The 24,922-nt window shown below is 38.9% G+C and overlaps 4 protein-coding genes and 1 long non-coding RNA gene across 6 annotated transcripts; 3 read left to right on the forward strand and 2 right to left on the reverse strand.

The window, feature by feature from the left end:
* Positions 1–347: 347 nt before the first annotated feature.
* Positions 348–3,628, forward strand: LOC129456260 (uncharacterized). The gene is made up of 3 exons (XR_008648701.1): positions 348–1,035; positions 1,344–1,469; positions 3,410–3,628. It is a non-coding gene; the product is annotated as an uncharacterized LOC129456260 (long non-coding RNA).
* A 2,379-nt stretch (positions 3,629–6,007) lies between these two features.
* LOC117371706 (adenosine receptor A3-like) lies at positions 6,008–7,317 on the reverse strand. The gene is made up of 2 exons (XM_033967412.2): positions 6,986–7,317; positions 6,008–6,692 (listed from the first exon to the last, which is right to left on the reverse strand). The coding sequence occupies exons 1-2, from the start codon at positions 7,315–7,317 to the stop codon at positions 6,047–6,049; spliced, it is 978 nt and encodes a 325-aa protein (XP_033823303.1). The 3' UTR covers positions 6,008–6,046.
* Positions 7,318–8,899: 1,582 nt separating this feature from the next.
* Positions 8,900–10,678, forward strand: LOC117371650 (adenosine receptor A1-like). Of its 2 annotated transcripts, none has more exons than XM_033967345.2 (2): positions 8,900–9,397; positions 9,997–10,678. In XM_033967345.2, exons 1-2 carry the CDS (start codon positions 9,042–9,044, stop codon positions 10,643–10,645), a joined length of 1,005 nt encoding a protein of 334 aa, XP_033823236.1. In that variant the 5' UTR covers positions 8,900–9,041; the 3' UTR covers positions 10,646–10,678. The 2 variants fall into 2 exon arrangements, with proteins under 2 accessions (XP_033823236.1, XP_055077955.1); XM_055221980.1 differs by having other exon boundaries at positions 10,003–10,678.
* A 4,937-nt stretch (positions 10,679–15,615) lies between these two features.
* rplp2 (ribosomal protein, large P2) lies at positions 15,616–16,790 on the forward strand. Its single transcript, XM_033966931.2, has 5 exons — positions 15,616–15,731; positions 16,163–16,286; positions 16,354–16,402; positions 16,494–16,589; positions 16,666–16,790. The coding sequence occupies exons 2-5, from the start codon at positions 16,164–16,166 to the stop codon at positions 16,740–16,742; spliced, it is 345 nt and encodes a 114-aa protein (XP_033822822.1). The 5' UTR covers positions 15,616–15,731; position 16,163; the 3' UTR covers positions 16,743–16,790.
* Positions 16,791–16,856: 66 nt separating this feature from the next.
* Positions 16,857–24,209, reverse strand: LOC117371282 (uncharacterized). The gene is made up of 7 exons (XM_033966929.2): positions 24,116–24,209; positions 20,435–20,670; positions 18,994–19,622; positions 18,814–18,924; positions 18,660–18,721; positions 18,072–18,332; positions 16,857–17,989 (listed from the first exon to the last, which is right to left on the reverse strand). Exons 3-7 carry the CDS (start codon positions 19,610–19,612, stop codon positions 17,951–17,953), a joined length of 1,092 nt encoding a protein of 363 aa, XP_033822820.1. The 5' UTR covers positions 19,613–19,622; positions 20,435–20,670; positions 24,116–24,209; the 3' UTR covers positions 16,857–17,950.
* Positions 24,210–24,922: the final 713 nt, after the last annotated feature.

Consider the following 24,922-nt stretch of genomic DNA (forward strand, 5'->3'; position numbering starts at 1 on the left):
TATTTTTAGACTCTGTAGCTCCAAATTGAAAGCAACAATGGATAAAGTAAGAGGAAATAGAGCTGCAGTTTCAGTTTCCTATTCTCTCTCCTGACTGAGACCCACTACATCCTTCACATGGGTGAACAGATATCTGGAGTGGCCCAGGGCTGCAAGTGGGAGAGCCCTGAGAGCAGTCACTGCCCTGGTGTCAGAGCAACCCATAGGAGCCCACAGTGCTGCACAGACTTGTCCCACTGCTTCTCTCAAACAGGCATTGCTCTTTTGAACCAGTGCCAATGGAGGCTGGCCTAAGCTTTCTGCAGCTGAACTGTTGTAAACCGTATGTTTGTGAGTGAGCAGAAAGACGCTGCCTAGCATAGAAACTTTCCTCCGGCAGTGTTTTCATCCTATCTGAGAGGTCCACATGACTGAAGTCTTTTTGAGAAGAAGAGATTCAAGAACAAGCAAAGTACGCTTTAGCAAACCGGTGGAAGGGATTTATATGCAAGAAGACTATTGCATAAAAAGAAGGACTGACGTCACACATAGGGCTGCCTTGGATAGTGCCTGAGGAAACACACCGAGCTTGTGGCGCTGAGCGGTTTGCATCTTTTTTATGAACTGATATCTGGGACTGTTGTAAGGCTTTGTTTTGCACAAATAGTTTTTTCTCACTCAGTTGCTCTGTCTGACGCATTTAATTACACATGCTCTTTTGAGGAAAACAACCCAGATAGTTCATTGACTGTTATGTATGCTCTGAATATTTCCCCTTGTTTAGTGCAACCACAACCACAACAGTTGCAGTCTCTATAATGCAGCAACTCAACAGAAAAACTCAGGCAGGTGGAGAACGGCTAAAGACACAGAGGGTGACTACGGAAAATGGGAACTGTGAGGCATGTACTACCTGGGACTGATGCCAAATGCTGACAAAAGGGTTCACTGCATAGCTCTGAAAGGAGATTTTACTCATGTGCTGTGCAATGCTCAAGGAACTGTTGGGCAAACTCATGATAAATCTGTCAAACTTGTTACAGGGCACAATTTACAGTAAGTTAAAATTTCTGATTCCTCCTTCATTTTGGCTCTTATATTAATATTTTCTTTGGATTGTTCCGTTTGTTTGTGCCGTTTTTCAGACTGCTATTATGTCTTTCCCATGGCCTCAAATAAAGCTGAGATATGAGTCAAAGTTTGTGACTTTCTGTGTCCCATCTCCTGTTGTCGTCTGTCCTCTTGGCAGAGCTCTCAAAGTGGGCAGGGACAGAGGAGGGCACGACTGCTTTGGAGCCCCTGCCCATGTTCGAGTGGGGCTTCATGCTGGTTCATTTCTGAGCCTTTCTTCTCTCGCCTTGCAGGCGAAGTAGAAAGATGTGGAAGTGGCTCCTTGGGTCATCTCTAACCCGTCTTTTTGCTCGCTGAAACCATGACCTCATTTTGCATAGGTGACCAGTATCCGGATCTGTTTAAAAACATACATCCAGGTATTTAATGGTTTTTAATCTGTTTATATCTTTTGATACATTCCTCTTTATACTTTCTTGTGCTTCAGTTCAGTTTGGCTTTTCTGATTCCACGTTGCACACATTTCTGCAATGATAGAACCAAACACGAGGCATATTGTTCCGTCGCACAAAGAAAAGTTGAACTTAAAATTGCAGTGACATGAAGATGAGTTGCAAGAAGATATTTCATTTGTCCCTTTTTGTTTTGAAGAGTTTTTTCCTTAAGCAACAGTGACCTGTGGTGAGGCCTGTACTTGAATATAGAACAGTTTATTTTGCACAAGTTATTGGCAAACTCAAGCCTGGGAGACTGGGAGCCTTGCCACAGCAATGGTACACCACAAAATGAGAGACTAAATGTAAAGTGTTTTTGTAATTTGCATGTGATGGTCCAACATAAACATTGTATAAATGAGCAAATTAGAAACTTAACACAGTGTTTGTGTGCATCGATTGTTTGAAAACCAGTATGAACCAGATTTGGTGATGCAAGCATTGTCCCATACATAAAGGGGCTTGTGTGGTAAAATTGCCACAGTTTTCAACTCAGCAATTTTCTCTCATTGTTTCCTCTTAAAAAGTGCAAAAAAAGCAATTTAAGTGGATTTATTTGTATTTACAGTGACATAATTGCGTACGTAAACGTTTAGGTGGATGCCACACAGTGCGAAATGGTGTGGTTTGGTCTGTGCTGCAGTTGACTCAGCTTTTGGGAGTTTCTTTGGTGGTGAGTGCAGACAGCTTATAGCATACTGTACACAGATGAAGAGTGAAGCCAGCAGAAGAATGGCTGTCCAGCCTTTCCTCCCCCACCCCCACTCTCCTCACATGAACTCACTGTGAGACCTGGTGACATGTTGTTTGGGAAGCCATATCCTCCGCTATTTGCGTTTCGCTCCTCCCCATAGTTAGAGTGACTTTGTGGTTACAGGATCAAAGTCTACATTTTTGCATGTAGCTTTTATCTGGCAATAACGCATACACACATCCAGCACTTCCTGTTTGTTAGCATGATAACTCACGGGTTATAAACAGAGTGGCGAAGGCTATAAGTCATAAATCCATTCTAGTTCAAGGAGTTAGTAACTATATAGTGGGTGTCCAATGCACACAGCCTGAATTTTCTGGAAAGCACTGTAAACTACTAATTTAAGAGGTTGACCTAATATCTGTTTATTTCAAACATTTGGTATGTCTCAAAACACCAACAATTAAAAGGAAAGGGGCTGATTCTTGCTAGCTCATACAAGGTATATAGAGTCATGAGCCAATTCTATAATGTAATAAATAAATATGAAGATCAGAAAGTAAACTGAAAAACAAATTACATTAAACCAATGTACTTTTTTTTTTAGTAGATGCTCATGCTACAACTACACAAGCAGGCTTTGGTATAGGGGAACAATGATTAATCGTAATAATTGTGATTGAGTAGTCAAGTATTAAAATATTTTGGTCAATTGTTATCTGGACTACACAGGCCCTAAACACATGCTGAAATCTAAATATCAAAAAAGAATAAACAATGCACTGTAATGGTATTCTTAATCCAGAAGACATCTAAATGTAGAATAGAAATAATAGTTTGACTAGTCCACTACTAACTGAAAAAAAACATTGCATTAAATGAATGTTCAAATAATACAAGACGTTACAGTTATAAAATGACATTGTGAGGGGACAGTATGCCAGTATTTATTAAACAGATCACAAAAATGACCGCTGCACGACATATGGCGAAGGTCTGCTCAGAGACAATGAGGCCTTCTTTACCATGAGCAGTGGCCAGGCTCTGGTCAGAGCATATGTTTGCCACCTTACAATATCACAGCCCTCTTTATGACATGGCACCATGTCACTGCTCTGCCGCCAAACTTTCTCCTCCCCCTTTCTTTCATACCCCTTTTTGTCTCATTTAGACTCTGCTTGGCACAAAGACAATGTTCATTCTCTGGCACCAAATGTTGGAATAAGATGCAACCTTAGCCCGCACAATGCCCCTCGATTTCTGCTGATCAACACGGACCTCCGCCAACATGTCATGAGTATATTTGTTTGTTTGTTTCGCTGCTTGGCGCATGGACATTCCCTCATAATTTCTTTGATTTGACAATACACTACTGGCTATGCTTACAATATATCAGACTAAAAGCATGATTCAAATGTCTTATCAGATGAATTTGGGGTGATGTTGTTAATAAACAGATATATTAAAATTTGGAATGTCATACTAGTGTTTATGCAACAAAAGCTTCATAACAATATAATAATAAAATGAGAGTACTAACCACTTTAACTTTGCAATACATCGAGAGTATATGTACAAGTTCAATTTATGGTAAATAGTAAAAAAAAAATTCTAGCGCTTGTCTACTTTCAAGGCACTCAAAGAGCTTTACGTCAAGGAACCACTCACCCATTCACACACATGTTCATACACCAGTGTACGAAATATACCAGTGTTAAGGGTTAAGTGTCTTGCCCAAAGACACAATGAAAGTAATCATCTCTGAGAGCTGGAATCATGGAACTGCACCAACAACCTGTGGGTCAGTGGATTTGACTGCTCTACCAACGATGTGTTAGGTTGAGAGTGGCATTCAAACTGCCAACCTTCAGTGGGCAAACAATCTTCCAACTGAATTCATATGCACTTGGAACTGGCACAGAGAATAAGTACTACCTCCCTCATGTGGATTGGCGTTGGTACAATTTACCATCTAATTATTTCAACATCTCAATCAGAGCTGTGACTCTCTGGTACTCTCTTCATGTGACTCCACTGAGCTTGGCCTGACACCACAGCAGCACACTATGCCAAAACATTTCAATCTCAGCCGACATTAATTAGGCCAAAGAGGAATTCAAAATGGTAATGAACTGGTCTGCATCTTTTCAGCCACCATGGTTCACATGCTAATTTATGCAAAGAACCCAAACTTGACCACAGCACTGTCTCTGCTCACTCAGCTCTACCGGTCGTTGGCTTCTGTGCCCAGACAGTGCAGCTTGTCCCAGACTGTAGCTGGCATCGTAAACATGCTACTTCTGCCAATGGGCTTGAAGTGGCTTTCACATTAAACAAAGATTGCACTTTCCTCCTCTCAGCTTTTTAGAGCATGTAGATTAAAACACAAACACATTCATCCATAATCTGCAGTCCGGAGATTTTACACTTTACAGCTGTAGCGTATGAGTAAGAGTTTAGCGCAAACCAGCAGAAGAGTTTAGAGTAAACAGCAGAACAACACACGTGTTTGATTGTGGCACCTGTGTGATTTGTTGATTGGTTTGCTTGTTGGCAAAAAGCTGTAACTGAAGTGTAGATCTGTGATCTACATCAAGGCTTCATTTCTAACTCAGACCAAAGGGTGGGCATCATGATGACCTGCCTTTCTGTAGCAATCATTATTTAATCATTCAGTACCCTGCTGTTTAGTGCTCCTCACTTTGCCTTTCCCCACTCACTCACTTCTATGTCCAGTTAGTCTCTGAATTAGGTGGAACAAATCATAGTTAAGTGAATGCTGGGACAAGAATTATGATAAAAGTTAATAATTTTTGCCCACAGGTGGGTACATGTTACTGTCCTGATCTTGCTGCTGTCCTTAAGGCTGAGGTAGTAGATTGAATAGTTGTGGGGATTGTGTCCTCCCTCTTAAGTTAACTATACAATCTACTGTCTTCCCTAAAGAGACGGGTTCAACTACAGTCAGAGAGCCATGAACAACAAAATCAAAGAAGTTCAACAGAAACTATTAGGAGCAGCCTGGAGTTGAGCCTAGCAGGGTGAGGTAGTAGGTTGTATAGTTTGTAGGATAAAGTTTGTCCTACTCAGGCGATAACTATACAGTCTATTACCTTCCTTGAAAGGAACAATGAGTGTCTGGGGAGCTCCCTGTAAACAGTGCCTTTATGCCATCCTGTGGTCACTGGCAAGTATAACATGGCAGCATTCTCTATTTTATTATTGTTTTATTATTACGGTACTTATTGTGTTGTTTATGTTTGTAACATAAATGTAATTTTTTTTCACCAAATGTTTTAACATTTCTGCATTGCACATTATTCATTTTTAAAACAATGTTTTCACATGTGACATTTTGTTGACTTCTTGTAATAATAACTTTGTGTAATTAAAAATAGCATGGTAATATTAGATTATTATTTCAGAGCAGAGTTTATTATTTCACAATACAAACTGTAAATGTTTTGTTTTGTTTTTTTGTTTTTTTCAAGAAATGTCATGGCATTATTTATCTGTTTAACATAAAACTGAACTGAGACATAAAACAAGTGAAATGAAACTCAAAAGTGGAAATAACATTTCTATTATACAGGGGCCACTTAAGTAAATGTTGACTTATGCTTTACTCTTGAATTATGTCATCTGTATGTTGAAGTCAAGTCATAATGTTGTGTTATGATTGATGTGCCTGTTTTGTTAAAAGACGTTCTGTGAAAGCAAATTTCTATGCAGGAACAATCAAGTAACTAACATGATAAACATGTACAATGCATCTACCAGGCAAGTGGATTTAAAGTGGAACATGCCTTTACGTTGTCTCAACAAAGTCTGCATTACTATTGTAATCTGTTGTCTGGCTGTTCTCTGGTCCTCGCCTTTCCTCTCCACAGGTTGCATACTTCTTCCAAAGTTTGAAATAGGCTGCTCTGATTTTTGGTACTTTAAAAGCATACACAATGGGATTCACAGCTGAATTTGCATGAGAGAGCAGAATGCCAATGTAGAAAGCCACTACAGGCACCAGTGTTACCCCACCAAAGTACGCAATACAGTTCATAATGTGTAGAGGCAACCAGGATGCAGCAAACAAAATCATGACCAGAAAGAGCGAAAATGCAAGTTGTCTCTCTTTTTTTATATACATGTGGGATTGTGTCTGAACTCCATTCCCTGGCTTACCTCTCAGGTTTCTACGAATGGTCCAAAAGATTTTAAAATACAGTATTATCATCACCAACAAAGGCATTAGTGTGCAGAGGAAAAAATTAAAATAAACCAAGTAAGACATTGGGATAACTGCAATGAACCGGCAGAGAATAATGGAGTTGTTTGAGTGGGCCAGAGTTTCCTTGTTGTACCATCCGAACATGGGACTGAAGCTGAGAGGGAACGCAACAAGCCAGCATCCAGCAACCACCAGCCAGTAGTGTCTCTGAGTCACTATCCTTTTGTATCTTAAAAAGATAAAACATATACATATACATAGTCATTTGAAGCAAAAATAACACCCAAAGGTGTTATAAGTTTGACTAAGTTAATGCTTAGTCAAACTTATAATCTATACAACAACTTTGTCTAGAGATGCACTGATAACATTTAATCATGCTTAATAATTGATTTAATCATCACTTAATCAATTAGAAAATAGCAACATATTAACAACAGTAAAATGCTGTGTCCAGCACTAATAGGCTATATATAGTCAAACTAAAAATGTCCAAAAAAGCTGCACCCAAACTGAAGTTACCTCATCGGGATGTAGACCCTGAGGTACCTGTCCACTGCTATAGCTGTGAGACAGAGCACAGAGCCCAGTATGAGGAGCAGGAGAACACAGCTGAAGAACAGACACAGGCTGAAGGAGGTGGTGACGCGCCCATCCACCATCACTGACAAAGGGATAGCCACAGACCCCACCAGAGCATCTGCTACACTCAGGGAAAACAGCAAGCAGTAGGTGGGCTCCTCCTGCAGACTCCCACTGGACCACAGAGCCACCATCGCCAGCACGTTCCCCACACAACAGCTTAGGCTAATCAGACCCTCCATTACAGTGTATACCACCTGACCTGGTTCCATTCTCTCTCACTCAGACTGGCAACAAGTGAAGCTCAATAGAAAGAAAAAACAGTTCCACTAGTTAGGTTTGAGCTTCAATGTGGTACACAGTCAAACTTATATAGTGCAATATATGAGGAACTGTGACTTCACACCTCATAAAGGGCATCACTATGACCAGCAACTTGTCAGTAGGAAACAGCTTAGTCTGCACTTACCACGTCAATATAACTATAAAAATACAAACACACATACACACACACACACACACACACACCCCCCTACACAGATATGTGTATATGTGTGTGTGTATGTATGTACGTATGTATGTATGTATGTATGTATGTATGTATGTATGTATGTATGTATGTATGTATGTATGTATGTATGTATGTGTATATATATATATATATATATATATATATATATATATATATATATATATATATATATATATATATATATATATAAAATGACATAATTGAAAAATACTATTATTTACACTCTGTGTTTTGTAGTTTTACTTTCATTTAACCCATTTGTTCTCTTAATTTTAAGTGCACTGATGCACCATACTCTCTCTGTATGAAAAATAATTTGATCATTGTCATTTATATTGGATAATTTTTTTTCCCATAATTGAGCAGCTCCAGTGACAGGGTTCCTAATTTTTCAACAAGAAGAATTGCATATTGCTGAAGTTCATTCATTTTATTGCACTGCATTATGTATTTTTACACCCAACTGTGACAAGGAATCCTGCTAGTGCACTGCCAAAGGAACCATTATAGTTAATTTATAAAGGCATTTGCCTCTGAACTTTTCCTGATTCTGGTGTGGCTGCAGACAGTTTCACTGATTTTGTGTACACTGGTGTCAGGTTCTTATACTCAGGCAGTTTGTTAGTTTTAAGTGATTAAAGTTTAACCTAATCAAATTAGAATTGTAAAAGTAAAAGTAAATCCAAAGCAAGCATGAAGAAGCAGATCATCATCACCTGTAATATTTAAGTGGTGACACTGTGTACAACAAGGCAACTAAGAACAGAATGTAAAAAATAACATAATATATAATTACTGAAACATGTTTTGGATACCAATAAAAGCTGCACACGACTAAAATTATATATATATATATATATATATATATATATATATATATATATATATATATATATATATATATATATATATATATATATATATATATATATATATATATATATATATATATATATATATATATATATATATATATATATATATTTGTTTGTTTGTTTTTTATCAAGGGGTGATGCTTCCTTTAGCTTTAATGCATTTCTAGTAGTGCAGTGGGTCATTCGTCAGCACATGTTTGCTCATATTGTAAGCTGAGTGCACACTTTGAGTGTTCACTTTGCCAATAAATAGATCAAATGTGTGGGGCTAGTAATTACATCAAGTTCCTCTCCAAAACCATAGACACATGAGCCAAAGTACTGCAGGTTGGAGCAGAAAGCAAAGTCCCTCCCCTTCATTTTTATAGCTCTAAAGAACAGAGAGAGAGAGAGAGTAAAAGGATGCTGAAGATTGGTGCACTAAGACCAGAAGCTGGAGAAGTACAACTAAGGAGTCCTTATAATGTAGCGACAAGTCCTTTGAGTTTGGTATACTTTAGTTAAATACTAAAAGAGTTATTGATTTAACGTTAAGATTAGCAGTTTTTTCAGGCCACTTTGAGTGAGTAACTGAAAAGCTGAGGTGAGCATGTCTTCCTCGCCCGGTATCCAGCCTCAGGAGTCCATGGATGTGGTCTACATCTCCATAGAGACAGCCATCGCCCTGGTGTCGGTGCTGGGGAACATCCTGGTGGTTCTGGTGGTGTATGTGAACCGAGCACTTCGGAACACCACATTCTTCTTCATCGTGTCTCTGGCTGTGGCTGATATTGCTGTTGGGCTTCTAGTCATCCCTCTGGCAATAGTCATCAGTCTGGGACTGAAGACTCAGTTCTACACATGCCTTTTCCTCTCCTGTTTGCTCCTCATCATCACTCAGAGCTCCATCTTGTCTCTACTGGCCATTGCCATCGACCGATATCTACGAGTCAAGATTCCCACCAAGTATGTGTCATGTATTATTACTATCAGATTGCAATAAAATATTTATGATTGTATAGTCCGACATTTGGTTAGGATTGGTCCAGCTTGTAATGGGATATTTAATGGGATGTATTCCAGAGGGAGACAATCACCTAAATAAGATGAGAGGTGGAAATGCATGGACATACACTCAATTGTGTGTAGATTAAACAGAGAATGACTTAAGTGTGACAGAGTTAACTTGAGCAAACTGTGTAATAAGTAATAATCCATACAAACTGCTTCTAAAATAATAAACAACACTAAAAGTAAATAGCCCGAAGAAGTCCACTAAGGAAAACTTGCTCACACTAGATCTAGACGGCGCTTAGGCACTATATATTGTGGCCACGTTTAATGCAAATCAATGTTCTGGGCATCAAAAGCTTTTAAGGAAATTAAAATGTCTCTGTCTACTTAAATAACTCGTGTAGGAGTGAAATGGTTCTGTCAACCACTTCCTGCTTTCTGCTGAAAAAGATTTTTATCTAAAACACTTTTAGAAAAACAAAATATTTTTGGCAATGATTCAGATCTGGAATTATTCTAATGCACTATTCTGGTTGTTTTTCTATGCCAAGGTACAGCTCCGTAGTGACCCAGGAGAAGGCCTGGGCAGCTGTTGGCCTGTGTTGGGTGCTCTCTTTCCTAACGGGCATGGTGCCAATGACGGGATGGAATAACCGCGGTGCCCTGAGTCACTCCAGTGACATTCCCTGTACATTTATGGGCGTCATGAGGATGGACTACATGGTGTATTTCAACTTCTTTGGATGGGTGGTGGTCCCACTGGCCATTATGATTTTTCTCTATGTGGAGATTTTTCGAGTAATAAGAAGGCAGCTCAACAGCCGTGCTGAGGCCACCTGTGATGCAGAGAGATACTATCAGAAAGAGCTGAGGCTGGCCAAGTCTCTAGCTTTAGTGGTCTTTCTCTTCATCGTGTGCTGGATGCCAATACACATTATGAACTGCATCAGCTTCTTTTGCAAAGACTGCAAAATCCCTACAGTAGCCATGAATGTTGGCATTTTTATGTCCCATGTGAACTCAGCAGTCAATCCCATGGTTTATGCCTTTAGGATAAAGCGCTTCAGAGTTACATTAATTGAGATCACTAGCCGATGCATGTTATGCAGACGCACACAACACACACCTTGTGCTACAGGCACACCAGCAATTATAGAGAAGTCCACTGGGAACTTACAAAACAGGGCAGGCAACCTATGATAACAAGGGCAAAACATAATACATTAACACTAATGAAAGAAGATGATTTAAATGTTTCAGCAGTAAATAGACTGTTCAATTAAAACATATATATCAATGTTAAATGGTAACAATGCAACTCTTTAGTATGCCTATCTCGAGATGGGAAGATTATCAAAAATGGATAATATCATGAACTTTGTTTTGAGCATACATACTCGACATTCAAATTTTGCATATCACTTACTAAAGGAATGGTGCAAACCTGAATACAAATGAAAAATAAAACTTGTAAAAAAAGAGTATAAAGTGATATTTCTGTTTTAACAAATTTCTGTTGAATTGACATAGATATTCTCTGAATTGCATTATTAAAAATATATATATAAAAATCTTCTCACCCTCCAGGGGTGATTTCATCCCCTCTTTTTCCAGCCTTGGGACCTCTACCAGAGGCCTGGGAGCTGGAAGGTTTTGTGCAGTATCTTTGGTGTTCCTAGTACTGCACTTTTCTGGACTGAGATGTCTAATGTTTTTCCTGGGATCTGCTGTAGCCACTCCTCCAGTTTGGGATTCACTGCCCCAAGTGCTCCAGTGACCACGGGCACCACTGATACTCTCTAGTTTCTCATGTTCCTTTTTCCTGATGTTCCCATCACTTGGTACTGCAATGACCACCACAATGGCTTTGCTTTGTTGTTTATCCACCACCACAATGTCCGGTTGGTTCGCCATCAACATTCTGTCAGTCTATAGTCCCACAGGATCTTGGCTCGATCATTCTCCACTACCTTTGGAGGTGTTTCCCACCTTGATCTTAGGGTTTCCAGTCCGCACTCTGCACAAATGTTTCTGTACACTATGCTCACCACTTGGATTGTCTCAGGGGCCTCTCAGGGGCCTCTTTGCACAGCCTACACTTTGGATCTTGTCTGGTAGATCTGGGCCTCTATTGCTCTGGTGCTCAAGGCCTGGTCTTGTGCAGCCAGGATGAGTGCCTCTGTGCTGTCCTTCAGTCCAGTTTTCTCAAGCCATTGGTAGGATTTCTTGATATCAGCCACTTCAGTTATGTTCCGGCTTATCCTTCCATGATGGTTCCTCCAGAACCTCGTCCTCTGCACTCCACTGTCTGAAACATTCACTGAGCACATCATCTGTTGGGGCCTTGTCCTTGATGTACTTATGGGTCTTGGATGTTTCATCCTGGACTGTGGCTCTCACACTCACTAGTCCTCGGCCTCCTTTCTTACGGCTCGTGAAGTCTCAGGGTGCTGGATTTGGGATGAAACCCACCATGCATGGTCAAGAGCTTTTGGATCTTAACATCAGTGGTCTGTATCTCCTCCTTTGGCCAGCTTATGATTCCTGCTAGGTATGGCAGGGCGTAGCTGTTTATTGCCTGGGTCTTGTTCTTGCCATTGAGCTGACTCCTTAGGACTTACCTTACTCATCTGCAGAATTTGGTCGAGGCTGCTTCCCTTGTTTCCTCTTCAAGGTTACCATTTGCTTGTGGGATACCAAGGTACTTGTAACTGTCCTCAGTGTCTGCTATTGTTCCTTCTGGAAGGGAGACCCCTTCTGTGTGGACTACCTTCCCTCTCTTTGTCACCATCTGGCTACACTTCTCAAGCCCGAATGACATTCCGATGTCTGTGCTGCAGATCCTGGTGGTGTGGATCAGTGAGTCTATGTCTCGCTCATTCTTAGCATACAGCTTGATGTCATCCATGTAGAGGAGGTGACTGATGGTGGCCCCATTCCTGAGTCGCTATCCATAGCCAGTGTTGTTGATGATTTGGCTGAGGGGATTCAGACCTATGCAGAACAGTAGTGGGGACAGTGATGTCTCCTTGGTATATGCCACATTTGATGGCTCCTTGCCTCCTTCTCCCATATACCTTTCCAGTACTGTTCGGTTTCCAGCCTTGGTGGGTCTGCTCTGGTGTTATTACCCTGCCATTGAGCGTACACTTTCGCCGGTTGCGGTTTATTCGTCTGGCTTCATTACCAACCAATGTGTTTGATGTTTGACATGCATTAATAACTCAGAGAGGCTTAAATTCTGCGGAGTCCAGATTGTGTACAAAGCAGCAATGAACTGCACCAGAACTAAAGAAGATTTACTGAGCAAGATCAATAAGGGGAATGTGTTGGGTATTTGTTTACAAGAAATATTTTTCATTATATAAACGGGCTACCTGCGCTGTGCATCCATAAAGGAAATTAAACAAAATGGGTGAATGCATAAAACATACATTTGATCAGTTTAAATTAACATGTCAGTGGAAGTACAGAGAGTAGGCTGTGAAGCACTTGGGTTGTAGTAATTCATTTCAGCTTTACTAAAGAGGCTATTAAAAGTACTGCTTTTTCATCACATCTCCCACACAATTTCTGCCTGGGTCTAGTATGTTCTTGGATTATTCTCACACAATGTCATGTGAATCAATTTATAGTATATCCGTCATTTATCAACAGTGCTGCTCGGGACATTTGGCATATTATTAAAAGGTGCACTATGTTCTGATGTAGGACCTGCCATATCCATGGAGATGTTATGGCTTTGCCTGAAATTTTATACAGTGAGGCATTAAACCACACTATTTTTCATTTATTACAGGTGATGCTATTTCTCAAAAATACTTTATTGAGGTCGAGGTAGATATTTTTTTTATGTGATTTTGTGGAACATTCTAAGCAAAGTTACATAATGCATCTTATGTACACTATAACTGTAGCTCTGAATATGCTCTAGTAGCACTTGCAGTGCATATTGTGTACCATCTGTCACCTGTATTCTTATGTAGGATTTACATGTGCTAAGCAATGTGTAATCCCCTCCCTGTGTCTTAGTGAGGTAGTTAACAATTATCACACTGCAGGGCAGAGCTGTGCCGAGGCCTGAAGACAAGGGACACTTTCTATTAAGTATTTGTCTTTTTCTCACAAGAATATCTCGCCGCTTAAAGGTAAAACTGATATTGAGCTTATGTCTATATACGTTAGTGTCTTAAAGTCCAAGAGAGTTACCTAATTTTGGACTTTATCTGCAGAGACCATTACTGTTTGAGCATCACAGCAACACAAATGGCAGAAGCTGATGGCGCCACAGAAGTCCAGGATGTGGAAACCCCAGAAGAAGAGTTGGATGACGAACAAGCAGCTTTGCTACAGTTTAGTAAATATGTTGAAATGCGGCGCTCACTTCCATGGGAGCAGTGGACATTCAGGGAGAAAACCAATTTTTACCTTGACCGAATTTTCCTAGGATTGTTGATTGTTTTTCTAATTGTTGCCTTGAGTGAATTTGGTTACAAAATGTGGTATGTGACCAACGTGAAAAAGATTACCGAATTTGTTTTAGACTCCCTACTGTTTGTGTTTGAATGGCTTTTCAAACAGGACAAACAAGAGGAGCTAATAGAATTGTAATGTCCCATAGTTTTATAACTAGGCCTATTTTTTTGTTTTTCCTTTTAGGCCACAACAGTATATTGTGAATTATATTGTAAACAAGACTATTTGGGGGTTGAATAAAATAATAATAAAATAAAAATTGATCCATCCATCCATCCATTTTCTTCCGCTTATCCGGGGCCGGGTCGCGGGGGCAGTCTAAGCAGGGACTCCCGGACTTCCCTCACTCCGGACATGTCCTCCAGCTACTCCGGTGGGACCCCAAGGCATTCCCAGGCCAGCTGAGAGACATAGTCCCTCCAGCGTGTCCTGGGTCTTCCCCGGGGCCTCCTCCCGGTGGGACATGCCCAGAACAACTCCCTAGGAAGACCAGGAGGCATCCTGAACAGATGCCCGAGCCACCTCAACTGGTTCCTCTCGACGTGTAGGAGCAGCATATATATATATATATATATATATATATATATATATATATATATATATATATATATATATATATATATATATATATATATATATATATATATATATATATATATATATATATATATATATATATATATACCGTGTATATAATAATAATAATAATAATAATGCCTTACACTTGTAATGCACTTTACAGGCTTGTCAAAGCACTACACTATAGTCATTATTCATTCATTTCCACACTTGGTGATGGTAAACTACTATTGTAGCCACAGCTGCCCTGGGGAGACTGACGGAAGCGAGGCTGCCAATCTGCGCCATCAGCCCCTCCGACCACCACCTATCACACACCACTTTCATACTAGGCAATGTGGGTGAAGTGTCTTGCCTAAGGACACAATGACAGAACTTGGTCCGAGCGGGACTTGGTCCGAGCGGGACTCGATCCTCCGACCTTCGGGTTGGGGGACCAACACTCTAACCACTGAGCCACTGTCACACGGTCACACGGGAGGAGCTCGGAGTAGAGCTGCTGCTCCTACACGTCGAGAGGAACCAGTTGAGGTGGCTCGAGCATCTGTTCAGGATGCCTCCTGGAAAGGAGGATTAGATTATTGGATTATTGTATATTGTATCAATGTATCAATATATTGTATCAATGGTCTTTCTTTGTAAAGATTCATGCATACTAACACTGCTACAGTGTAAAAGCTGTATTATTCTCTATTTAATACCTCTGATCATTATAGCTAGTACTACTTCCAACCACCACAGCTTAGTGCAGTCATGTGGCTGTGGAGTAAGGCTTGAATGTGAACTCCCATGGGCATACACGTACACGCCAAAATAACACCCACGGTAGGACTGGAAGTACACGCCAAAATAACACCCACGGTAGGACTGGAAGTACACGCCAAAATAACACCTACAGTAAGGCTGGAAGTATACGCCAAAATAACACCCACAGTAGGACTGGGGGGTTGGGGGGGCATGAGTTTGACAGCTGCTTGAGATACACTGATCACTTCATACAATCCATTTCTCCGCTGTATAGACAACACACAGAGAGACACAGAGAAGAGCGAGAAGTTATTTTCTATTGGCTCTCTCTGCTCTCTGGGCGGGATTTGAAGATGACGCATCGAGGACGTAAGCGACAGAAGTGGGTTGCGCGGGCTGTCGCGTGTTCTAAGTTCCCGGATCTTCCTTCCTCTACGTCCGGATTTGTAGCGTGACCGACGTTTCGTGTCTGCAAAGACTTAAAGTAAGTCCACAAATATGAATTATAAGCAAGACTCTCGCGTATATGGCAAAACACAATGTTAATATCAGCCACGCACTCTATGAATATTTAGTTTGGGCCATCGTTTCCGCTGTATTTTATTCGCCAAAGATGGAGGCCTGGTAAACATGTAGCGCCATGCTGTTTGGTTTCACCTGGATTAGCTATTTTCTAATATTTCTAATATATATATTCTGTTTTCCTTTTTTAATTTAAACTGTAGTGATTAAAAACTCAACTTCATTAAGCACGCCATGTAGTTGACCAACAATTTTGTTTTAGCGCCCTCCAGTGGCATTCAGAAGCAAACACACGATGACAATGAGAAAAGATCCGACACAACGGGTTGAAGTTCTTTCAGTTCAAGTTGTTTATTTCTATAATAAGCTTGGTTACTTGTTTTGATGTCGCAGAATGCGTTACGTGGCCGCTTACCTCCTGGCTGCTCTCGGAGGAAACACCAGCCCCTCCGCCAAAGACATCAAGGCCATCCTGGGCAGCGTGGGAATCGAGGCCGATGACGAACGCCTGAACAAGGTATACAGATTATCTCCCAATCCACCTAATATTATTCTAGTTAAATTTAATGATTGTATGTTTTTAGGTCATAAGTGAGTTGAATGGAAAGGACATCAACGAAGTCATGAACTCCGGTAATTGGAAGTTTCAATAAATTTGTTTTTTTTTGTTTTATTTATTATTATTTTTTTATTTACAGTAATCATTGAATGCTTTGTATTTCAGGCCTCTCCAAGTTGGCCTCTGTACCAGCAGGTGGCGCTGTGGTGGCTCCTGCCGCTGCTGCTGGAGCCGCTGGAGCTGGGCCTGCACCTGCTGCTAGTGAGTACACAAGTATTTAATGACCATTACTATTAATGTACTGCCACTAAGTAGTAACTTCAATTTTACTTTACAGCGGAAGAGAAAAAGGAAGAGAAGAAGGAAGAATCTGAGGAGTCTGATGAAGATATGGGATTTGGACTCTTTGATTAATCTTCCTCTCTTTGTTTGAAAAGCAATAAAAATGTAAAATGCTACAAATTTGCCATCTAGTTTTTTTATAACATCAATTATATTGCAGCTTTTATAAAGAGTTTTTCAGCCCTGCTTTTCTTTGTTTCCAGGTCAGGGGTGAATTTGATTTACCAGTTGGAGTCAAAGCATTCCCATTTCTACTCATATTTGTAGGAATAGCATGTGTATAAATGTAATAAGGATGTTCAGCTGTTTGAGCAGTACTACTTGAACATTAAATAAGAACTGCTTAAATAACTGGTTTATAATACTGGTCTGCCAACTACCCTGCTTCAGACTTGTGTACCAATGCTCCAACCATTGACTTGTTGCAGAATTTGCAGTTTAATTTTTGGAGCTGGCTTTCTAACAATTTGGCATTGATGCCAAATTGTTTTCCTTTTTTCTTTTATAAAAGACCAGTGATATTTATGTAGTAAATGATAAATCTCAACTGTTTTTATTTTTTTACACTTCCCTAACTGACATCAGGTACGGGGGGATGAAAGGATCACTGAGTTTAAGAGCCTAGCAGTCACAAATTATCTAACTGGTAACATTTTAAGTGGATCTACAATGCATTGGACTAAAACGAATCACGTTTGTAAACAGAGTTGAATTAATGGTCCAACCCTACAATTCAATGTGATTCTGTTATGAGATTGCATACAGGACAAATAAACACATGAGCACTCTGAGCAGATTTCTACCAGACCCATCACTGGATATCACAATCTTGCTGCGTGATTAGACTATTCATAAACAAACATTTTAAAGATATGCTGAATGAAACATGCATTCAAACAAACAAATGTAATTATGAATTTACTTAAATTATAAAAGAATGCCGGCATTCATTAATACACAATAGTGACATCACAGTGTGTTTGTCTGATCCCTGATTTGTAAACAAGTAGAAAACAATATTCCACATCAATTCTACCTTATCTCAATAAAATCTACAAACTACTGTAGTGTTGTCATGAGATTCAGTGTATGAATGTCTGAGTTAGTTACAGAAACTGCACCAACTTTGAACATTACATACAGACAATTATCCAACACTTTTTGTCAATATCATTTGAAGTACACAAAAGCAATCCAACTAGATTCTTCAAACAATTACATACAAGGCTTTAAAAACATCCAAAAGAATGTTCACATTTTAATAACGGTAACACAGCTTTTCAGTCATCACAATCAGACCATGGATGATCCGTACATGCCTGAATAAAATAATAAAAAATACACAAAAATCAAAACTTGCACAACATACTGATTTAATGTATTTGTGTTTTTTCACTTTACCTGTCCATATTCAAATCTGTCCTGTAGATAACGGTTCCCGAGGCCAGTAATATGGCCAATGTTTTGTCTGGAGAGTCCAGCTATTCTGGCTGTGAAGTCCAGAGTGAAGGCCAGCTTGACCAGTTCAGGAGCAGTCTGAGGAACTGTGAGTGGATTCTGGACAGGAGAGGCCTTGTTTTCAAGGTATGCGTCTGCTAACATTTGGAAAGATGAATATGACATCTTCTGGAAGAAGTTGCTCAATGTGGGGTTATCTTTAATCTAGAGAACAGAAGTGAAAGAAACACGACATTAGTCATCCATCTAGGAAACTGCTGTAATGAGCTCATACCACTGCTCAGTCTAGCAAACACAGACAAATACAGTACATGAATGCACTACATCTTCATATAACTACAGTCACGTGCTATACCATACAATATACCGTGCTGCCAGACCTGACGTGTGATTAGCATGCCTTATCAAACAGGCAGCACAATTTGGGGTATATTGAAATACTTTTATATCATGTGAAGAACTATATCTAAGCAATCCTTCCCCTACTCTTTTAATTAAATTATAGCATTTTATGTATAAATTAATACCCACCTTGTCATCAATAGCATCCCCCTCTTCTTTTGTCAAAGCAATGATTCGTTTGATAACTTCATCTGAGATAAAATGCAAAAATTACACAGTGATTATAAACATGCACCAGAATGCATAGTGTGTATTTAAACAATAACTACTCCCTTATGCTTACCATCTGTGAGAAGTTTTGCTTCCTCATTTACTTTGACCTCATGAACTATTTTCTCAAGTTCCTCTGACACCTTTTCATAGTATGAGTATGTTGGTTGAACGCTCATAACAGCTGCACAACAAACATACATTAGTATATTTATCTTATTAAAGTGTTTTTATTTGCACTACAATAAGATACCTTCAACTGAGATGTCAGCTGGGTTAACATCTTCAAATTTATTGGATTTCAGCAGTGACAGTCTTCTGGAGAGACGTTTTTTCATAGTTTTTCGTTTTGTAAGCTTTTTCCTTTGCACACTGGCAGATACTGCAGTGGGGGGGCAGGTGGGCACTGCCTCAAAGGTCTCATCATTGGTGCTTGTTTGAGGAATCTGTGCCGGATTCTCCTGCTCATCATCTTTCTCATCAGCATTCTTCCGAGAGAAAAGTCCCAAAAAACTTTTCCATAGTGACAGCTTTTTCAGTTTTTTAGATTTATTCAGGTTAGATTTTTCCTTTTCTTCTGGAAGTGTCTCTGACAGAATTGCTTGAGGTTCAACACCAGCAAAAGTACCTATTTCACCATCCACTAATCCCCCACTCAGGTGAATGGATGGGTCACTGGAATGTCGCCTCTGCTTTTGGGGCATTGTCACCCATTTAGCCTTCCTCTCAGCCCTCTTACTCTGTGGGGCGCCATCATTTAAACTCAGGCTGCGCTTCACATACACCTCCAGCAAACGAATGGTGTCTTTGTGGGGCACGAGGATCAGCTGGCTATTATTATTGAGCCTTTGTTTGTCGCTCTGTGTATCCATGATGTAAGAGCTGCAAGGAAAGAAGTCAATATATATATATATATATATATATATATATATATATATATATATATATATATATATATATATATATATATATATATATATATACACACACACACACACTGCCTGGCCAAAAAAAAAGTCACCACCAAAAAAAAGGGTCACACGCTGTAATATTTTGTTGGACCGCCTTTAGCTTTGATTATGGCACCCATTCGCTGTGGCATTGTTTCGATAAGTTTCTGCAATGTCACAAGATTTATTTCCATCCAGTGTTGCATTAATTTTTCACCAAGATTTGCATTGATGATGGTAGAGTCTGACCGCTGCTCAAAGCCTTCTCCAGCACATCCCAAAGATTCCGAATGGGGTTGAAGTCTAGACTCTGTGGGGGCCAATCCATGTGTGAAAATGATGTCTCATGCTCCCTGAACCATTCTTTCACAATTTGAGCCCAATGAATCCTGGCATTATAATCTTGGAATATGCCCGTGCCATCAGGGAAGAAAAAAATACATTGATGGAATAACCTGGTCATTCAGTATATTCAGGTAGTCAGCTGACCTCATTCTTTGAGCACAGACTGTTGCTGAACCTGGACCTTATTCGTACCTTTAGGCTCGTACCTATTTGCTTAGTTAAATCCAGGTGGCGACTTTTTTTTGGCCAAGCAGTGTAGATCTCTTATCTATCTATATCTTTTGAATGAAGAAAAAGTCCTCAGAATGTTAATCGATATAATAGGAAGCTGAAACCTATGAATAGACTAAGAACTTTCAAATAGAGGAAACGACTGAAGACTAGTTTGGCCGCACTCACCTTGCCTTCTTTCAGAGCCACGGACCATGGAGCTCTTCCGTGTCAGAAAACCGGAGAGTGACTTCTTGGTGTAAAATGCTCCGTGGTAATTGAAAGCACAAATAAGGGTGAGAAAGGGGTTCTCCAGCGAGCGTGATCATGTCGTCATACCCAGCCCATATTTGGACACCTCCCTTCACCTGGCTGGAAACGGAGGCGGACTATGGGAAAAACACACCTTTCTTCCTGGTCTGTAGCTGAAACGGAAAGGTGAGACAGGCCGTGCAGTTGTTTACGGTTCCATGTCAACTTTTTTCCCCCAAATGTAAAAGCAGACTTCACACAACAACGTCAAACATCGCGAGGGTACAAAAATCATCTTAATGTGTAAGAAGCACATATAAAACTAGACTTCGTAGAACAACGTCAAACATCGCGAGAGTACAAAAATTCTCTTAATTATGTTTTTTGTGTTTTTTTTAATTTATTTTTATTAATAATAATAAAGATTAGAGGTTGTCCATAAGATTTAGGTCAGATGAGAAAAAAAGTTACAAAGTTCTTTATGAAATGTGAGAAAGGATGGTTTGGTTTTTAAGAACCTATACTTGCAGATAAAGAATTTACCCATAACAAAGATCACATTTAAAATCATTTCACATTTTTTGTCATGCACAAGAATACCAAAAATGATGTCCTTGCTGGTAAAGTATTTTAAATTTGGAATCCTGGGGAAGAGCCAATAGTGATATCACCCCAAAAGGCTTTAGAAAACACATTAAAAAAACATGTGTTCTGTCGATTCAATATTTACATCACAGAAGGAACAACAATTGTCATCCATCCCAAAACTCTGTCTGAGCAGTTCTTTAGACGTGTATATGCCTGAAAGACTTTTAAGATGGACTTCCTTAGCTTTAGGGGGAATGGGAATTTTCAAATAGATTGCACAAATTTTCCTCTTTTCCTGAGATGAAAACAATATAGAATTTGGATTTGAAATATAGGAGAAAAGAGGAGGAGAAAAGGATTGTCTAATTTTACCATTTGGAAGTTTGACAGTTGAGATATTGAACCCATTTATCTTAAGCATAGGCAGAGTGGGATATCTACAGTTAGGATTATGAAATAGGAAGGATACTGTGTTCAAAACAGTCTGAGGTATGGCCTTCGTGATTTTAATAAATTTTCTTTTTTTCTGTTTGTATGTCATATCTTCTTCATATCTTCATCAAATGACACACGATTATCATTGTCATTCAATAAATGCTTCAAGGACCAAATAAATTCTTGCAATCCTCCATCTTCATATTTCTTGATTAAATTGCCTTGTTTGATATAATGTATTTTCCGCTTCCAAATGAAATTAAAGTTAATTTGATTAATTGCTTTAATCGCTGGTTTAGGGATTCCTATAGAATAGGCAGGGTATATAAGTCTAGCTATACTCTCCATTTTGGTGAGCAGAATTCTACCATAATTCTCTCTGTGCCCAATTAAGTAGTGCAAATCTGAAGTTTGTCCCAAATATTGAGTTTTTCTAAATCTTTCTTATCTTTTGTTATTTGCATGCCAAAGTATTTAACAGCGGATTTAATAAGGTTGTTACATGCACTGGAAACCGCACATGGCTTTAGAGGTAAAATTTCACATTTGTTTAAATTCAATTTGAAGCCTGAGGCTTTAGAAAAGCATTCAATAATTTGGAATATTTTAGGAATTTCGTTCAGGTTGTTTAAAAAGATTGTCAGCTAGCTGACATATAGACAATTCCGTTTCTGCACTTGAGAGCTTGGTCTGCATTTTTAATTTATATGAATAGCATTTCTGTTGCTGCAATAAATAAAAGGGGTGAAATTGGGCACCCTTGTTTTATTCCTTGTTTATCTGAAATCTCTGAGAGGTCCCATGACGTGTAATAGGCAAATGTAAAACTAGACGTCGCACAACAATGTCAAACATGGCGAGAGTACAAAAATCCTCTTAATGATATGTAATAGGCAAATGTAAAAGTAGACTTCACACAACAACGTCAAACATTGCGAGAGTACAAAAATCTTTTTGAATGATGTGTAATAGGCAAATCAACAATGTTGGCTAGCAGCAATGCACAACTAGAAAAAGCCACTGTACATACAATACTGCATGAGTGTGCAAACAAGTTCAAAGTTTTGTTTTTCTTTTATGGTTTTATTATCTGGAATTCTAACTAAGAAGAGCAGTTAACAGCAGTAAACAGTGTGGCCACAGGCATAGTTTATGAGGATGTTTTATGACCTATTAATGATTAATCATAATGCAGAAATGGAACTTCATAAGACTTTCGATTCAATTAAGCTTAACTTGGATGTAAAGAAAATGTTAAATCTAAATTGAAAGAAAGTCCTAATTTAGTATTTCACTGATGTTCATGTCCTTATTCATATTCCATGGGCTGTTTACTGATGATTTTCATACACTCTTAACCAAACAAGTAGTAAGTAAAAAGTAGTATCTACAGGCACCACATTTGTCAGTTTTTATCTAACAATACAGATGGATTTATTGGTAATTTCTGGTCTGAATGTATAGATATTTTCAAAGCTTTGTTTCCTGGTTGTAGATGTAAAACCATTGCTCAAAATAAGTAATAGTACTTTTATAAAGTATTATTACACAACATATTACTCATTACTGCAGTGACCATACATCACAATAAAACTAAAGTGTCATGTTTGATTTATGGTGTTATTGCGGGAAACACTGATATGCAATTAGATAATACAGATTGAGAAATAGATTAAGAATAATAATTCTCTCTTTCTATCTTTCTCTGTCTGTCTGTCTATCTCTCTACCTCTCTATTATAAGTAATGAAAAAAGACATCAAATCATCAATAGCACAAAAATGATATAGAAAAAAGTACAAATATGTATTGCATCAAATTATGTTCAATCATTTTATTTTATTTTAATGACAGCACTTGCTTATTTTTTTATTTGTTACACTTATAATGTGCTTTACAGGCTTGTCAGAGTCTTTCAAAGCTCTACAATGTAGTCATTATTCATGTACTCGGTGATGGTAAACTACTATTGTAGCCACATCTGCCCTGTGGAAGACAGAAGAGAGGCTGCCAATCTGCGCTATAGGCTCCTCCAACCACCACCAATCATTCACGCACACACCACTTTCATACTAGGCATACTGTGGGTGGTGTCGTGCCTAAGGACACAACAACAGAACTTGGTCCATTGACTGTACAATGTACAAACATACACAGAATCATAGAAACCTGCAAGTTGGGTGATGTAGTAACACAAGTAATCCACAAGGAGTCAGGCTTTATGCAGTGTCATTATATTGGCTGAAACGCCAATTGCTCCCCTCCCCCTTGTGGTGAAAGCATTTAAAGAACAGAGCGCATGTGAAAGCATATTTGGAACCTAACGTGTGAGGTTGTTCCAGCAGCAGACCTAAACTGTCATGTGACAGAACAATCAATGTTGTTTGAAAAGAAGCCAAAGGTAATTACTTCGTTATAGGTTCTATACAAGTTAAATTGATACTGGACAAGGTCCGATAAAGATGTAATTAGGGTAATTATCCATGTCCTGTTTTTGTCCAGATTTATCTACCTTTACAAACTAAGTAAATAATACGTTGTTACTTGTCTAATCTAATTGGCCTGTGTCTCAGATGTAAAAAGCTACGGCACTGACCTTGCTCTCAGGTGATACTTCAGGTCACCTTCTTCATTTTTCATGGGTGCTAAGCAGGACAAATGTGAGACTCACATTTCGTCCCACAAGGTCTGGTCATTGACCTGGAGGGCTGGCTCATACATCTGAATTATCACCACACTCCTACCTGCCATAAATCTTTTTCTGCTTGAGTCATTATGGGCCGCTCTGTCTCACTACTTTCCTTACAGTGATGAATTTCACTTTGCACAGTTTCCAAGAATAATACAATACCTTATTAAATATCAACATTCAAATTTATAAATTATTTTTGCCTACAATAAAACCTTAAGCCCAAAAGATTTGCAGGATATTAATAATTGTGCATGGACAGCTTTTTATCTGTGGTCATTGCAGTTCTGTCTTAAATCTACTGTGAATTATTAAAGAGGACCAAAATGTCACTTGAATAATTGAGAAGTTTTAGGGACCAATCTTCTTAATGAATCTGTCAATATAAAGATTACAAGATATCACACAAAAACAATTAAAAAAAGGCTATGTTAAAGTTGAACATCAATCGCTTACAGCTATTTTTCAACAACAAACATACAATTTTTATATCCATAAAACAAATAATTATTTTATTCAAAACTTGACATTTTTCTTCTCTGTCTTTTAAGTGTGGACCAGGGGCCTCCAGTCATCCTCCCTTCTGTGCTGTATTGAAATGACAGGACCTTGCTTGCATGAATTAAAAATATGCTACTTGCTTACTTATATATTGCTTTTGAGGACAGAGTTTCATTATATGAGGAACATTTAATCAATGATGTACTATAAAAG

Source organism: Periophthalmus magnuspinnatus, chromosome 5, assembly GCF_009829125.3.
Source record: "Periophthalmus magnuspinnatus isolate fPerMag1 chromosome 5, fPerMag1.2.pri, whole genome shotgun sequence".
Classification (NCBI taxonomy): domain Eukaryota; kingdom Metazoa; phylum Chordata; class Actinopteri; order Gobiiformes; family Gobiidae; genus Periophthalmus; species Periophthalmus magnuspinnatus.